The sequence below is a fragment of the Dunckerocampus dactyliophorus genome, chromosome 4 (assembly GCF_027744805.1).
Source record: "Dunckerocampus dactyliophorus isolate RoL2022-P2 chromosome 4, RoL_Ddac_1.1, whole genome shotgun sequence".
NCBI lineage: Eukaryota > Metazoa > Chordata > Actinopteri > Syngnathiformes > Syngnathidae > Dunckerocampus > Dunckerocampus dactyliophorus.
Genome location: NC_072822.1, coordinates 13,422,459 through 13,439,627, shown reverse-complemented (window position 1 = coordinate 13,439,627; position 17,169 = coordinate 13,422,459). Strand labels below are relative to the sequence as shown.

Sequence of the window (17,169 nt, the reverse complement as noted above, 5' to 3'; positions counted from 1 at the left end):
TCCGCCTGTGTAGACCAGTTAGATAATGTTTTCCAAACAAGCATGTTTATGTGACCCTTGCACATGTGTGAGAACTGTTGAGTAGAGTACAACGCACACTGTCGATAAGCAAAAAATATTACATTTAACTCCACTTTGTGTGCAGATTGGTCATGAAAAAGAAACGTATAATTGAGGAGGCGTCAATAGAGGTAAGACTACAATTTATTTGACTTAATTTATGAAAGGAACATTGACATGTTACGAACTTAGCCTCTTGTCCCAGATCCACAGCGGGATACCTGAACACTTCTTCAAAATTAGGGGTGCAGTAGCGTTACTTAGTAAAATTAATCACCAAACACCTTTGCTGGTATATTAAAGTCACACTATTCATTTGCGTCTTAGAGGGCAGCGTTAAATGTGATTGCAGCAGACGTTGTGGTCATTCCTTCGATATCTAAGTAATTTCCAATAAGCAAATATAGTAGCTACAAATACAGACCAATTTAATTTACAAAATTAAATATCGTAATGAAAAGTTTAAAGCACAGATAACGTGAGTGCAATTAAAATATAATAATGTCTTGAAATGTGAGGGAATATTTGTCATGAATATTGATTTTAGTTTATTGAATGCTTTTCATGTTGACATGTACGTTTTGACAAAGGCCGTTTGTTATGTGATATAGTACCACAGCAATAAGTTATGTTGGTCATTAGATGATTCCGTCAGAATCGACCGGAGGCATGAAGGAGGACGACAATGACGGACCTTCTGAAATGAAAAAGAGCAAAGCTGAGGAGGTGATGTATCACCCGGTGAAGCTGTCCAGAAGCGATCTGTACAGACCTCCAACAGTAGAGGAGCTAAACCACCTGAAAGAGGCGGATAGCTTATTTCACTGCAGTTTGCTCAAAATGCAGGTATGACCTCTGAGTTATCAACATTATGAGGAAGACAACCAGTAAATGGACAAATATATTCTATGGCCAATAACAGATGGAGGAGCTGCTGAAAGAAGTTGTATTGAGTGAACGCAGGAAACAGCAAATTGACTCTTTTATTCAGACGGTCACCAAGCTTCTGCTGGCTGTACCTCATTCTCCAGAGGTGGAGGTGTGTACTCTTTTACCTAATGTGGTTCTCTGTGTAAGGTAGAATCACAATTGTTGATTGAATAATACTGCACAATATTTGTCATCTCAGGTAAATGACCTGTCATGGCTGTCTGGTGCTGTGAAGGTTCCAATTCTTCTGCTTCCAAAAACACAAAAGGGCAAATTCCACATGGCACCTCCCGCTTCTATTGATGTAATTGGAAGTTACCCTTTGGGTACCTGCATTAAACCACGTGCTGTGGTGGACCTGGCTGTCACAATTCCAGCTGTAAGTAACACATGCATGCTTTTTCATAGTACAATCGTCCCTCGTTTACCGCAGTTAATTGGTTCCACACCCAATCGTGATAATTTAATCTCCGTGAAGTACGATTCAATATTAATAAATTGAATATTTCTGTAGTTGCAACATGGAAAACCTGTTTATGACCTAAGTACGTTTTTTTTTTTTTTTTACCATTATTAGAGCCCTGTAGACATGAAATAACACCCTTATAGTTACCTTTACACTTGTATTACCTAATATAGGAGACATTATATGTGATAATAAGACATAACAACTTACACGTTAGCATTGGGAAAGTTCCTTGTAATATCTCAAATGAAATGTGGGTTGATCACATGGCATAAAAAAAAGCGACGTTAAAATATTGCCGAAGTGGTGAGGGGATGACTGTATAACCTGATGCTGGGTCATAATGATGTTATTTTTTCATGCCTTCTTGACAATACAATTATTTTTGGGGGGATTCTTTGTTTTTAGGATGCCCTCCACTGCAAAGACTTCTTAAACCAGAGGTATCCTAGGAAAAGAGCTATATACCTGGCAGGTCTGGCACAGTATCTGGCATCCTCCTCAGACATAGGAGCCATGTCCTATTCGTGCCTTCATGGGAATCGTCTCCGTCCCATTCTACTGCTGAGACCTCCAGGTATTCATTTATTTCAAGTCAATTGTATATCTACGTATAATGCCAATTCACAACAGATGCTATCAAAAGGCCAGTTTCATATGCAGCAGGTCGAGGACCATGCTCCTCGTACATAAAAAAAAAACAAAAAACAACTGAACCCAACATGAGCAAGCAGTTTGGTGACACAAGGAAAAACTGCCTTTAAAGACGTAACGTCGACCGGAATCGAGACGTAGGCATTTTTTAAAGTAGCATTTTAACATTGTAAAGTACTGTATCACTGGTCAATTTCCAGGTTTTACGACCTGTTGTGCAATTAACTGTAGAGGTTTCACTGTATTCTACAAATGTGACTTTGTGTTGGAAAGTATTTAAAAAATTATATCTAATGTGCGATATGTTTTATCCCACCCTCTAGGTAAAGACTCATCTGCCTTCACGGTCCGACTTCATGCTTGTCCACCTCCTGGGTTTTTCAAACCCAGTCGTTTCCGCCCTCAGATGAATAACATAAGGACAGGCTGGTACACCGGGGTGAATAATACAGAGTCCGGTGAGATGTTTGGTATGGTTTATTTGTTTCAGTCATGCTTAACAAGTTACATAAAGGAACATTACGTGGTTACATTGTCACAATTCAATATGTCCTATTATGACATTTTACTGTATATTTATCAGGGATGCTCCGATCAGGTTTTTATGCTGCCGATACGATCATCCATGAGTGAAATCGGCCGATACCAATCGCATAGATTAGGTGTAAATTTTAAAATTTAGTATTGGCTATATCAGGGGTCACCAACGTTTTTTCTTGTGAGAGCTACTTTTACAACGTGAAAATGGCCAAGAGCTACTCATTTTTGTACCATTTATTTTGTTAGCTTATTTCAACCCAAACAAACCGAATATGCTTGCCGGCCATCCAGTCCCACGAAGCCAACATTTTTGGTCTATCCACCTTAGACCTCCGACTGCCACGCACACACGTGCGCCTATCCCCCGTTTTGGCCAATTAGCCGCCGCCCGAGCAATGATGACATCGAAAACTTTATGGTATATACGAAAACTCGTCACACCCTGCCAATTGCCCGCAAAACTTATATCACGCTCGCAATGACAGGAAGTCCCGCACGGCAGGCATGCTTGTTTTGGCTTTGTGAAGGGAAAGTGGGCGGGAGGTGGTCGCTATAAGCTGGCTGCTGCAATGGGGCGGAGCTGATCGGCAAAGGTGATCTGCATTAAAAAGCACTGTATGGGCATAAGCCCATACAGTGCTTTTTCACGGAAATCGTCCGATACTATTGGGTGGCCAATTGATCGGAGCACCCCTAATATTTATTATATATCCACTCCCTGTGTTCTTCCAGGCATTGTTATGAGCATTGTCCGTCTTTTTTTTTTTCCCCCTCCTCCCAGAGATTGATGAACCTCCAACTCCACATTACAATAGCTCCCTTCTAGGGGATTTGCTGCCCAGGGCTCACCTACAGTTTCTGTCTGCTGTGAGCGCCCAGTGCTCCGCTTTTCCTGAGGGCGTGGCTTTGCTCAAAGTCTGGCTCCATCAACGAGAACTTGACCAAGTATGTTTGCTTGTTGCATTTTCAAGGTTTGCAAAGGGCTTTGTATTTGATTGCACTATTTTTGTATGTTTGATATGTGGTTTCCCTTGAAGATATTTATTTTTAATGTATTTTAAGTGTTTTTTTTTTTTTATTTTGTCCTTTTTAACACTGTATTTTTATAAAGTGCACAGCTGTGGAGGAACACCCCCACAATTTGTTGTCGCACGTTGCAATGACAATAAAAGCCTATTCTATTCTATTGTACCTACAACAACAAAATTTTCCTCCAACTATGTTCTTTTTTACTTTCTTTTAGGGCACTGGGTCATTTAACGGCTTTCTGGCCTCCATGCTCTTGGCATTCCTTCTGACTACACATAGGATCAGCAACACCATGACTTCCTATCAATTACTGCGAAACAGCTTAAACTTTCTGGGTAAGATGACAAAATCTGTAATTGTAAAAATACAAATGACAGCAATAAATCCTGTCCTAAAAGCAGGGTTTCTACGCAAGTGTGGAAAGTATTGAATTTGATTGTTATAAATTTCCAGGTCTGGAAAACGACAGAAAATGGAAACTCTAGTGTGGAAAAACATTGATGTTTCCAAGACTATTACCACTGTTTTGTTTTGTAAAAGATAGCATTATGAATAAAAAGAAAAAAGAAGAAATTAATCTATGATTTTTTCTGAAGGGCTTGCTAGGGCAGCTAAGATGTTTGTGTGAGAGCACACAGCAGGCGACACATCCCGCGAAACATTTGGGAAGATTGATGAGTTGAATAGCCAGCTCTCTGCTCTTATCCTCTTCCAACTCTTTGTATGAGCTACAGGACCTAGCTAAAATCTCCTCAAAATTATATGGTGACATAATGGCATACACATTCAAAATAATGAAAACAAACGTTGAATTCCATAATTTATTTATTATATTAGGGCTGCAATTAACGATTATTTTCTTAGATTGTTAATCTGAAACTTGTTTGGATTAAGCAAGTAATCGGTTGGGCCCTAGACAGACTAAATCAACATCAACATGGTTTGGTCTGCAACATATCAGAAAAGAGGCAAACATGTCCACCACTGTTCTCCAAAGTCATCTTGTTTTGCCTAAGAAGCAATTTAATAGGGCTGTTTTCTTGGAAATTGAAAAAGGAAAGGAAATTAAAAAATATTCACATTTGAGAGGCTGAAATCAAGGGACATTTACATGTTTAAACCAAAAAGCAATTAATCTAATACCAAAGTAGTTGTCGATTAATTGGATACTCGATTACTCATTGATTAATTTTTGCAGCTGTTATGATAGACATCTGTTTACTGAGTCTGGAAAAAGTATGGAACTTTGCAATGTACAATCCGTAGGAAACCTGTAAAAGCTAAATTTTTTCTTCAAATTCCCAGCATCCACAGACCTGACCACGAATGGAATCAGCTTAGCCAAAGATCCTGACTCGATGGCAGTGAGTGGGCTACTTCAAACATAAACCTCTTATTGCCATTCATTCATAGCTTAAAGTGCACATTTACCTTTAAAACCTTAACTTTTTTTTTTTTTCTTTCAGCCACCACTGGCAGACTTTCACAATGTTTTCCAGGTTGTGTTCATCGACCCGTCTGGACACCTCAACATGTGTGCTGACATGACTGCCTGCACCTACAAGAAGGTACAATAGATTCTAAAAAAATAATGTTTTGTCAAAGGGGCGACTGGTTATGACCCAGCAAAATGAATCTCTCAGCTGCAGCATGAGGCGTCAGTATCCATGCAGTTCTGGGACGACCCAACAGTGGATGGCTTCCACAGTCTCCTCATGACCCCTAAACCAATGATGAGGACCAGTGACCATGTCTTCCAGTATGACTGTCAATATTAATTACCAAATGAATCAACAGTGTTTTCCATGTTGATGTTGGACTTTCGTCATATCCCGCCAAGGTTGTGTGAGCTTGTCAAACTGCAGTCCAGCTGTAAGAAGCTGAACCTCCTTAATGAGCTGATGGACCAGAGTGGAAACTATGTACAAACGGCACTTCCCTTTATACTGTCGCTGCTTCAGAAAGGACTCGGCCAAAGGATCAGTCTCCTCACTCACTCTCTTTCCCCTGAACCTGAGGTTTGTGGCACCACACTATCTGTGTTTACGCAGATGACACAGAATCCAAATGCACAGACACGTAGATTCTTAATTAGGTGTATGAAAACTGATCCTTTTGGTGTGATGTACACTCTACTATGCTGTACTGACTGAAATGACTTATTTAGCTACAAAACATGTATTTGTACTGGAAGGCTGTTAAGTCGTCCAAAAGAGGTGGAACGCACACAGTCTTTATTTATTGTTTGTGAAATATATGGCAGTGGTCCTTGGAAAGTGAACCCCCAAAGCACAAAGCCCAGCCTCCTCTCTCCTTTGGATTGTTGTTCCAACCTGAACTGGAAACCTCAGTCTTGGAAAGAGGACCTCCAGCGGACAGCCCCAAGGTATCCTGCCAAATAATGGTATAGAAGTAGACTTTCAAGTGAATGCAAAAGTGATACTGATGTGGTGTTCTAATAGGCGGCTGAGTTCCGGCAGCTGTGGGGCGCACGCTCTGAGTTGCGTCGTTTTCAGGACGGTGCCATCACTGAGGCCGTCGTGTGGGAAGGAGAAACGGTGTGCCAGAAACGACTGGTACCCCAACAGATCATTACACACCTACTCTTGCTGTATGTATTTTTTTTTTTTTTTTTTTTTTACTATACACATAATTTGCCCTGCTAATTATGCAGTTGTTAGCTACTAATTACATTCATAATTCCGGATTCCTCATTGTCAATACAGACGAACAGCAATAATAATAAACACCATCTTTTCAAGTTAAATACATCTGAATCTGCTTCTTTTTGACAAAAATTAAGCAAATGCATATTATTTCATTTGAGACTTCTTAAATGTCACTTTTCCTTGCAGGCATGCAGACATCCCAGAGTCCTGTGTGCGTTATGTGGGGGCGATTGTTGATGACGTCATCAAGATAAATAGTCAGGTAAAAATCTTATAAGCCATATCATAAAGTTCCAACTAACGTCTCAGTTCAATTAACCACCAGTAGTCTCCAGGTGCGTGGCCTCCAAAAGCAAACGACTGCCGAGGTCTTTAAAACCAAAAAACATCAACATTGGCAGCTGTGGCTGTAGGCAACCTCCTGATGTTGTTTTTTTTTAACTCAACGAGATGTCAGTTGCTGCATTTGAAGTATCATGAGTGGTCAGATCTTTAAAATGCGATACTCAACTGTTTGTGTGAGACTCATGCATGTTAAGCCTCGTTTACACTTGCACACTTTTTGTCCCCCACAGTGGTACGCAATTTTGCATGCTAAACAGGTGTGAAGTATGTGTATGCACTTGTTTTTAGCAGCCATTTTATTTGAGTTGTAGTCTTGTGGACTTAAATGCTTCTTGTTTTAGTCACATTTTAGTCATTTCTGTATGTGATAGTTTTAGTCCAGATTTAGTTGACGAAAACGGCCAAAAAATAGGATTCAGTTGACGAAAACTAAACGTTTGTCAGTTTTAGTGAAAAAATAAAATAAAATATAATTTATGTCAACAAGTATTGGAACTCTGTTTACAAAGTACGCCTGTAAAAGTGTACAGGTGAATACAAAATCAAACGTAGGTATGTCATATCTTAAACAGGTAGTAAATGGGTAGAAATGTCATGCATTTTAAATGTCTGATAGACCAGGGGTCCCCAACCACCGAGTCATGGAAAACTTTCAGGTGGAGTGATTAAAAAAAAAAAAAAATACACTTATTAAAATGAATTTTAAAATGACTCGATTTTAGGTAAATGCATGCCAATTTTGGAAATATTGGTCATTTATTAAAATAAATAATATACAGTTATAAATTCCATAGTTTTTGCATGTTTATGTTGTTGCTAGCGGCGACCTGTCCCACATTGTTTGACAGTCCTTGAATGCACCATTGTGCATGTGCCAACTTTCTCCCACGCTGCACGGATGTTGATGCACAACCTCAAGTTAAATCATGCTAGCACACTGCCTTTTACCACACATCAAACAGTGATGTAATAATCTTCTCTCTGAAAAACAAACTCTAGGCTCATACTGGTAGATGGTGGGTGTGTATTCATTTTGTGCTTTTAATTTGATGTTACTTAGTTTTACACACTACATAATAAATAAGATACATTAGTTTGCTATAATGTAGCAAACCCCCATTTTCGCCGGAGATTTGTGGGAACCCAAGCCGGTCCGTGGGTCAAAAAAGGTTGGGGACCACTGTGATAGACCACCCATAAACATTTTTGTCCGGTCTCATCTTGTTAAGGAAAACTCACACGACTCGTCACATTTTAATCATCAAAGAGCCATGTTTATAATCGTCACCATCTCGTTTTCGTCATGGAAAAAAAAGGGTCGTCAACTAAGTAATTTCGTCAACGTTGACGAAAACAACACTTAAGTGTAACCTTTGCAGGGCTGCGTGCCAGTGCGCAAAGAAAATTGTAAAATGTTCTAAATTTGTGGCACGTGTAATTTCTGTGAACTATTCGTGAACGCACCGCAACCTATGGCTAAACAATGCGGGCGGTGTGTATCCCAAGCGTGTCTCATTCACATGAATGGATTAACTGCTGTTGCGTGGCGTCGCCCTGGACATAGTCTGCCCAAATAATGCCACGACTACTCCACGGATGTGGGAAGTGGTGGCGACAATGCATACCCATGCAGGAAAAATGTGCGTTGCGCGTACTACTGTTTAACAATAAGGTCCAGCTCACGGTTGGTTTGAACCGTGCCAAGAGCTCCACTTAAATCTTAGGGTGAAAGGGCTTTTTCTGTTTGGTGGAGCGTTTTAAGCCCTTATTGAAGTCTTAGCTTTATGGACTAGCTTTTAACGCAGGTTAACCTGGCTATTGTCTACATTTGTTAGCGATTGTTGTTGATTGTACTGTTTCACCATTGGGTGTGTTTATTGTGTAGTTTGTGTTTTATTGGCTGTTGTACAACACTTTGGACAGTTGAACTGTTGGAAATGTGTTATATAAATAAATTCAACCCTCAACCAGTTCATTTAGCCATTTTTATGTTTTGAAAATGCTTAATTTAAGCACAAAATACTTACAATTTGCTTAAATATTCATATTTTTGGTTAATAATGGGTCGTATTCAACCATGAAACTGCAGGATTTATTCAGATTCAGAATTCTTTATTTCGAGCCATACCAAGTAAATATATATTGTACATTGCTGCATACATTCTACCCACAGTTGGTAGAGCAAACCCATTATTAATGAATACGTTTGAGAAACCATGATAGACTGAAGCCGTGAAATTTGAACTGCAATGTGGGGAGGGACAACTTTACACCATTTTTATTAAGGCTATTGTTTTGGGTCTCGTTTGAATGTGTAGCTGTGCTAAATGTTGGGGGTGACAAGTGTTTGCTTTTTGTGTACTGTATATACTCAAGGTGCCAAGTACTGGTGAGGAGGAAAGTTTACATGTGGTTCAATCCTTTGATGACCTAAGCCGAAAACTTTGGAAACTGGAAGGTCTCCCTCTCTCTATTACATCAGTGCAAGGAGCTCACCCGGCACTCAGATACACACAGGTAAACACATATCACCTCATTGCTGTTCATGTCCCACCCAGATCAACTTACATTGTTTCAATTTAAATGAATGTTCTGACATTTCTGCTGTGCTCTGTAGGTTTTCCCTCCTATCCCACTGAAGTTTGATTACTCTTTCTTTGACAAAGAAAGAGCTTTTCAGTCATTGGTGCCAAAGGAGGATAAACCCTGCCCTGCATATGTCAGCCCCATCACAGGTTTGTAGGTCAACTACATTAACGGTCTGAACGAGACTTATGTGATATGGCGTTGTGTGCTCTGTGTCAGCTCCACAAGACATAATTGATGCATTTGGTAACCTGCAGTGATCTGTCACATGGAGGGGAGTGGAAAGTGGCCTCACGACCGTCATGCCATCCGCCACATCAGAGCTGCCTTCCACATCCGCCTGGCAGAGTTACTCAAGATGAAGCATAACTATACATGCAGAGCCTATGCCACACACTTAGATGTCTGGAAGGTACTTTTGGTTTTGTTTTGTTTTTTATTGATATATATCCATCTTTTCCAATCTGTAAGTCTGCAGTAGAAGCTTTTTTTGTTGTTGTTAATCTTACCTGTCGTTCTAGAACGGCTTGGCGTTCCGCATCCAGGTGGCATACCATCGGGAGCCCCAAGTGCTCAGGGAGAATGTGAATGCTGAGGGGCTGCTGGTTGTCAGGGACAATGAGGAGGCTCAGAGCTTGGAGATGAGGACTATACACAGGCCTCTAATAACCAGCACACTGCATGGGTAAAAGAGCGTGCTGTTTGGGTTTTGAAAAATGGAAATTTTGTGTAAAAGAGGCTTGGGTATCATTCCTAGCATAGGAAAATGTTGGCTATTTACTAGGTTTTCTCTTTGTTGGCAGGCTTCAGCAACAACACCCATGTTTTGGGGCAGTGTGTCGCTTAGCCAAACGTTGGCTGGGGGCGCAGCTCTTCAACGAAGACATCACAGAGGACACAGCGGATCTCCTAGTGGCATCACTCTTCCTGCAGCCTGCACCCTTCACCCCTCCTGGGTAACTACCACTCCTTTTTTTTTTTTTTTAAGCCTTGTTTCTGTTTCTTTGGCCTCCTTTCTTTTCCTTGCTATGTCGGTCATGTGAATGCATTTTCCCTGTCCCCTTCAGTTCTCCTCAGGTGGGCTTCCTTCGCTTCCTTCATCTGCTCTCCTCCTTTGACTGGAGGAACAACCCGCTGGTCGTCAACCTCAACAAGCAACTCACAGGCAAGCACTCTCACACATATTCCTTTCCTCTCAGTGCAAACAAACGCCTGCTGACCTCCTTCTATTTACACATCTGACATACTTTAACATCCTGTCCGTTGCCAGTGCAGAGTTCTGATTGTTGTTCTCCTCTCCTCACGTGTAGCGGCTGACTACACAGAGATCAAGAATGACTTCATGGCCTCCCGGGAGTCGCTGCCTGTCATGTTTATAGCAACGCCTAAAGACACAAAAGTGTCTCTGTGGACCAAGCGAGCACCAACTGTCCAGGTCAGTGGACAAACAAATACAAGTGCAAAGCACGTGCATAATTCATTTATTAAATGATACCTTGATACTTTCACACAGTTATAGTATAACAAAGCATTTGTGTGTAAATGGTGTGTAAGTTTATAGTTACAATGTAAAACACTTATTAATACATATGTTTTTACAGTCCAACCTTGTTTAGCCATTATATATAAGAAGAGAGAGGATCAGAGACAACGATGTAGGAAAGAGTTGCATGTTCTCGGCAGGGAGCAGTCACACAGCTTCCCAATCCTGGAGCCTTTCCTTAGTGCACACTGGTCTCCTGGATCACACTGGACAAACAATACACAAGAGAGTCATAATTATATTTGTGTCTTAATTAGATGTATTCTTTGGTGGGCTTATTGCGTCACATACCATTGGCAGGTGGCCCTGTTTTTTTCTGAGGGATACAAGTTGATTTGTCTGGAGTCTTTCCAAAACATCATGTAAATCGGTGATCTGAAATTGCATGATGCATGCGCAGCATGATGAACAATTAAAAAAAAAAAAGTTGTCATGGATAATCAGAACTCTTAGAAAGTGAGCTCACCAGTTGTTTTTCGTTGCTGTCCTCTGTGGTAATGAAATATCGTAAATGTTTAGCTTTATATTCCGCCGTCTTGATCAGAGCGTCACCGTAAAAGGGTCTTGTGGCGCACACCACCATGCAGAAAAGGTAAACACACCAGGCTGCCATGGTGCGTAGCTGACCTAGATAAGCTTCCCTTGCTCCACTTGACTCTCCCCCAGAACACGAACAAGGAGCCTCAGAGCATCCTCTTATAAGGGTGACAGAGGGCAGGAACTTTGGGCTTTGTGACGTTCTGATGAGGCGTCGCCTTGGGGCTTGTCAACCTAATGGTCACTGCATAAGACTTTTCTAAATTTGAATAAGTTAGATTTGAACCATACTCTTGTGATTGAACTCACAAGTCCTCCTAGAAAGAAAATCAACACACCGCAGTGGCAAAAAGTCTGATCTTTTTAACTAACATCACTGTAGCAGTCGTTGTGAATGACCACTGGGGGGAGACTGACCTCATTTGAAGCAATAGTTCACATAAAATAATGGAAATGGTGATAATCTGTTACTAAACAGCTGCATCAAAATCCTTCAGTGTTTTAACTAATATGCTAACATTCTTACTTTCTTCTTCTTGACTTACCATATGAAAGTAAGGAAGAAAATGAACTTAAATTGTAATTAACATGTGCCCATGACCTTCGACCTATACCTTGGCCTCAAAGGGCCCAAATGGTTATTTGTGAGTTTAATAAATGCTGGGGCAATAACATCAAACAGCAAGTAACATCCATTTCCTCGATGGTCGTCATCATCACTCCTTTGTAGTGACATACAGTCAGGGCAGGCACAGCCTCACCTGTCATGATGAAAAGGAAACTAAAATAATGATAACAGAATATATAATATTTGTCAATTGAACTGTATTATAAATATATTTTCTGTATGATTTGTAAAAATCACTGAATTTGCACATTTCCTGATCAAATAGAGGGGCTGAAAGATAAACTTAGACTGCAGTGAGTATCTCCTCTCGGCTTAGTGCTGTTCTGGTTAATCAAACAATAAAATACAGTCGTCTCTCGCTACATTGCGGTTTGAACATTGCGCCCTCATTATCACAGTTTTTTGACAAAGTTAGTAATAGATGTTCACTGTTTTGTGGGGTTCAATATGGCCTATTAGTTTAAAAAATATATCAATATATTTGTCTTTTGAGAAAATGTCAAACACTAAAATGGAGTGGATTTTTTTTTTTTTTGCAAATTGTACTTATTCTTGACTTTAAATTAAGCATTTCCAATAATAATGGCTAAATGAACTAACTCAATCAACTAAGATGCAAATACAAGGCAGAAGAAGCGTTTGAATTACAATGTAGTATTCTACATTGGCCACTAGGTGTCTGTGTTTGGTGAGACAAGGGCCAGGTGTGAGTGATAGAAAAGGCATTTATTATAAGTTTAAATGATCTCACAACAGGCACAATAACATTATAATACTGCCACTGTTAGAGCATGAACCCATGACAAGTTAAAACTCAACTCTGAACCTCCAAGGTATACACACATCTGTCCACCTGCCACTAAAGTCCTCTAGGGAACACATTTACTGTGACACACAGGAGTTTTATTTGCGTCTTAAATGGCTTATTTACTCTTATGTCTACTACATTGGGTACTACGAGTGTAAAGTCATTTAAAGCCACCATTACAATACTTTGAGGAGACCATAACCACTGCAGGAAGTACGCTGTCCAGAAAAAACGAGGAACCGCTAACGTGTTAGTCTGTTATGTGTTTTTATGTCTAATATGTCTTATTTTCTCTGATTATATCTTCTATATTGGGTAATTAAAATGTAAACGTGACTGAGTGATATTTCATGTATGGAGGCCTCTAATAATGTTAAAAAAACATATTTAGAAGACTGGTAAACAGGTATTCTATGCCATAACTATGAAAATATTCCATTTATTAATATTGAATCCTTCTTCACGGAAATTCACTTATTGCGGTCAAGTCTGGAACCTATTAACCAGGGTAAGCAGGGAACGACTGTACAGAGAAATGTCATACGTGGAGGCGCTGCAGTGCTCGACCTCACCATGAAGGGATGCGGACGTGCGTGAGTTGAAAGATGCTTGACGCTGCTTGTCGTCCTTCCATAGAGGGGAAAAGCCAAGGTTTTTTTTTTTTTGACAGCAGCAGCAGCTGGAGAGCAGCAAGCTAAACGCATTCAAAATATTTAGTATATTCTCTGCTGATTGAGTGAATGAATTTGGCTGCCAAGATGGATTATATATCCAAACTCACCAGAAGGTGGACAGGCTTTTACCACAAGTGCCAGTACTTTTCCCGGAGAAGGATAGGGCGCATGTATTTTATATATGAATAAAAGGTAACACCACAGATGTTTTTCAGTTAATAAAAAATAAATTGGACTAAGCAGCATTTGAAAACAAGAGTGAATTATTCTCTTTGTTTCTTGTTATCCTCTTAGTGAGCAACCTCTATTAGGTAATATAAACAAAACCTCCAAAGTCATGAAGGAGTCAGCAGTGAACCTCACCGCACGTCACTGTCCTTTTGCTTTTTGCCAGCACTTAGCCCTGTGTGGGCAGCATCACAAAAAAGCAAACTACACCTCCTGTAGCTAAGATGAACTCTCACAAGATTTCCTGAGATCTGACATGACATCATGCATAATTTCAGTCTAACTTCCAAAAAGTTTTCCACTTTAGAGGTTCCACTGTATTTGGTTTGGGCCAGAGCACAAATTACATCATCTCCTTAAGGCTAAGGTGTGTGTGCGTGTGTGTGTTGTTTTTTTTTTGTTTTGTTTTGTTTTTTTGTTTTTTTTTACAAGACAAGTTGAAACGAATACAGTCATGGTTGGTGACAGTTTGTTAATCCTGGGAACTTCTTTGGGCAATCTCCAGTCTGACTCATTCATTGTGAATTCACACAAATGCATTGCGTTATGAAAAGAAAAACAATTTCTTGCAATGCTTAGTTTGTATGTCTGTGTCCTCAGATGCTGCAGCGTGTGATGATGGTGGCTGCTGAGAGTCTTAAAGTTCTGGAACGTCAGCTCATGGATGGTGGTCAGATACAAGATGTCAGGGTTAGTTTGAGGGAAATCAAATCAGTCGAATGCTTCTACTCTCAATACATCAAGTTTGATTAGGTTTCCATTTGAATGCATAGGTGGCCATGCGTCCTCCTCTAGATGCCTACGATGTGCTGATCTACTTGAACCCTAAGCAGGTCCCCCTGCTTGGCCAGGCAGTGGACCGCCCAACAGTCAACTTCGGCAGGGGTGTGCTCCCCGGCGGTGCGACTCAGTCGGGTGGGATGATGCCCGTCGTTGACTACAACCCTGTGACCCTCTACCTAGCAGAACTGCGGGTGAGTGTTTGCATTCTTCAGGAACAGTTTGTTGTCAGCAGATTCCTGCCAACACACTGAATTGCAAACAAGAAAAATACCCATAAAAACAACGAGGACTTTTTGCACTTTGTGAAAACAATTTATACATTTGTAGGTCACTTTCCCTGTTACAGTAATTGATTGAAGGTACAGTATGTGGGCTACACTGTGTTGCTCATACTTTTATTTTCACATATTTAATCATTTAAAATTGCTCAAGGATGCATTTGGAGACCTGGCCCTCTTCTTCTGTGATCCCTATGGAGGAAGCGTGATCGCTGTTTTATGGAAGCCAAAGGCATTCGCCCCACTACCCTTTAAGGTAAAACACATTTCATTGCTCTTTAACATAGCTTTTAAGGGTGTGACTGTAAGTGACAACAAATAAAACACCTGACTGACCCACGGAATGTTCTGCATCATTTCCGGTAGACATCCCAGATGTCAGCCAGGAGTGTGGAGGTAAATGATGACAAAGGAAAAACCGTTCCCAATGTGGAAGCGATACTAGAGGACTTCAGGATTATTGGAAAGGACTTGGTCAAATCAGTGGAGGCCCGTACTGAAAGATGGTCATTTTAGTCAACTCTGTTTTAGTGTTTGACATTTCGTCACATGATACATATGCTGTGTTTGCTTTTAAAAACACAACAACAACAAAAGTTTGAATTAATAATGTTTTGATACATATATAAAAAAGTGACTGTTTTTGACCATGCTGCATCATGTCTAATAAATATACAAACAGGATCACTGGGCCTGCTTATTTATTTCAGCTGATGTGAAATACAGACATATAAAATATGAAGTATGTAGTTTATTAACTCTTAAGTTACCTTCATATCCACACTAATAATTCCACATATCAAGTATGAATTCTATTGTGGGGGTTTTATCCCTTTTAAAGGCAGTGTTTTTAAATAGTCTAATTTTTCTTACCAAAAAAAAATTTTAACACATTTATTTACATTTACATGATCCCACATCAGTAGAGACACTCTTACAATTTCAGTAGCAAGGCTGCCTTACAGAAGAGGCACTAAGTAGCGCCATCCGGTGGACAAATGTAAAAACTGAAATCTTAAAGGATTATGTTAAGATGCTTTGCCATTTTAGGCTATTATATTCATTCAAAATGGCCAGAGAATGGCTAATGGTACATGCAGTATGTCACACGTGAGTACGACCTCCCATTTCTACAAATATTATATCGTACCTCCACATGAGTGCTGGCAATCTTATTGCATAGAACATTTGTATGTAGAATAACCATTGTTTTTATTATATTCTCTCGGTTCTTTGCCATGCAGTGCCATGTTGAACTTCCAGTGGGAGCGTGTGGAAGAGATAACACCATATTTAACACACCAGCTTGCCTTGTGAGACTAACCAGAGAAAAATGGCTAATTGGGCCGATTTAATACAGTTTAACATAAGGGAGTATACTCACTTTTGTTGCCAGACAGCGGTTTAGACATTAATGGTTGAGTTTTTGAGAGGATAGCAAATTTACACTGTTATCCAAGCTGTACACTGTCTGAAATGTGAGGGGTGTACTCACTTTTGTGACATACTGTAATGTCCCTAGCATCACTTAACCAAAACCTTTTACCCTTTGAGAAAAAGTGACCTAAAAAAGTGACCAATGGAGTGGAAAAAAGCATATTAAGCAGAACGATTGAGGTCTGCCTATCAACACAACAAATTCCTAGTTAAGAACCGTTTGTAACTTTGGTAGATGTAAAAAAATTGTTTAAAGAAATGATATGAAGGCTCGCTACCATGTCTGGTATGAAATAAGCTAACGCCACAAACACATAATACCTTGAACAGATGTGATGTACTGTAGAGATGTGTAATCTGCTAACTGACGCACAAACCGACCAACAACTGAAAACAACAGCTCTCGCTTTAGTGCTTTAGCATGCTTGTCAAACATAAGAGGAAGTTGTCACGTTAGGTTGAATTAATTGCGTGACAGCATCCAGCTGGTTGGCACAGCCATCCGCATTTTGGCGTAAGACTTCCTGTAAAAATGCTACGCCGGTTACTGTAAGGGTGTAATTATGTGGGATGCTGAGTGTTGTCCTTAACAGCTGTAAATATTAGGTGAAAGGTCATGATCCCTATCTGTGGTCTCAATACAAGTCTACCGCGCTAGTCTATCTTTTTGGACCAAAATGAATGCTACTGCACTGCAAATGTAATAAGACATTTAAAGTAGCATGCATTATATTGTTTTAAATTGTCCTTTGCAACATGCAGTGTAGATGCCTGGCATATTTCTCATATTAAGGGCAGACGGCATGGCGGCTTGGGCTCATCATGAGTTACTCAAGAACATACTATAAGGTGGATTTATGAACTGCCATGCTGACAAAGGCGAGTGTCATGTGTTGTGAAAACATGCAGCTGTTGACATGTTGTGACTACAGCCCTGCATAATTATATAGAAAGTGGAAATGTACTAGACATTC

General features: G+C 40.1%; 2 protein-coding genes across 3 annotated transcripts; one reads left to right on the top strand and one right to left on the bottom strand.

The window, feature by feature from the left end:
* The first annotated feature begins 44 nt into the window (after positions 1-44).
* On the top strand, positions 45-15,608 carry nol6 (nucleolar protein 6 (RNA-associated)). Of its 2 annotated transcripts, none has more exons than XM_054774948.1 (26): positions 45-191; positions 703-906; positions 983-1,099; positions 1,190-1,369; positions 1,865-2,033; positions 2,434-2,580; positions 3,432-3,595; positions 3,894-4,014; positions 4,985-5,043; positions 5,146-5,247; positions 5,323-5,438; positions 5,520-5,697; positions 5,943-6,065; positions 6,142-6,290; positions 6,535-6,610; positions 9,070-9,210; positions 9,311-9,428; positions 9,537-9,691; positions 9,801-9,964; positions 10,083-10,235; positions 10,347-10,444; positions 10,590-10,714; positions 14,298-14,387; positions 14,471-14,671; positions 14,913-15,014; positions 15,125-15,608. In XM_054774948.1, the coding sequence occupies exons 1-26, from the start codon at positions 153-155 to the stop codon at positions 15,272-15,274; spliced, it is 3,441 nt and encodes a 1,146-aa protein (XP_054630923.1). In that variant the 5' UTR covers positions 45-152; the 3' UTR covers positions 15,275-15,608. The 2 variants fall into 2 exon arrangements, with proteins under 2 accessions (XP_054630923.1, XP_054630924.1); XM_054774949.1 differs by having other exon boundaries at positions 2,434-2,568; positions 15,125-15,606.
* On the bottom strand, positions 10,750-11,506 carry LOC129180456 (cocaine- and amphetamine-regulated transcript protein-like). The gene is made up of 3 exons (XM_054774950.1): positions 11,289-11,506; positions 11,114-11,197; positions 10,750-11,028 (listed from the first exon to the last, which is right to left on the bottom strand). Exons 1-3 carry the CDS (start codon positions 11,433-11,435, stop codon positions 10,921-10,923), a joined length of 339 nt encoding a protein of 112 aa, XP_054630925.1. The 5' UTR covers positions 11,436-11,506; the 3' UTR covers positions 10,750-10,920.
* Positions 15,609-17,169: the final 1,561 nt, after the last annotated feature.

Bases quoted from the DNA above. Each gene is read 5' to 3' on its own strand.
- LOC129180456 (XM_054774950.1), bottom strand. From the start codon at position 11,435: ATGGCAGCCTGGTGTGTTTACCTTTTCTGCATGGTGGTGTGCGCCACA. The intron at 11,198-11,288 runs GTGAGCTCACTT...ATGCAATTTCAG, and splicing joins ACAGCAACGAAAAACAACTG to ATCACCGATTTACATGATGT. The intron at 11,029-11,113 runs GTATGTGACGCA...TTGTTTGTCCAG, and splicing joins AACAGGGCCACCTGCCAATG to TGTGATCCAGGAGACCAGTG.
- nol6 (XM_054774948.1), top strand. From the start codon at position 153: ATGAAAAAGAAACGTATAATTGAGGAGGCGTCAATAGAG. The intron at 9,965-10,082 runs GTAAAAGAGCGT...CTTTGTTGGCAG, and splicing joins ATAACCAGCACACTGCATGG to GCTTCAGCAACAACACCCAT. The intron at 10,445-10,589 runs GCAAGCACTCTC...CCTCACGTGTAG, and splicing joins CCTCAACAAGCAACTCACAG to CGGCTGACTACACAGAGATC.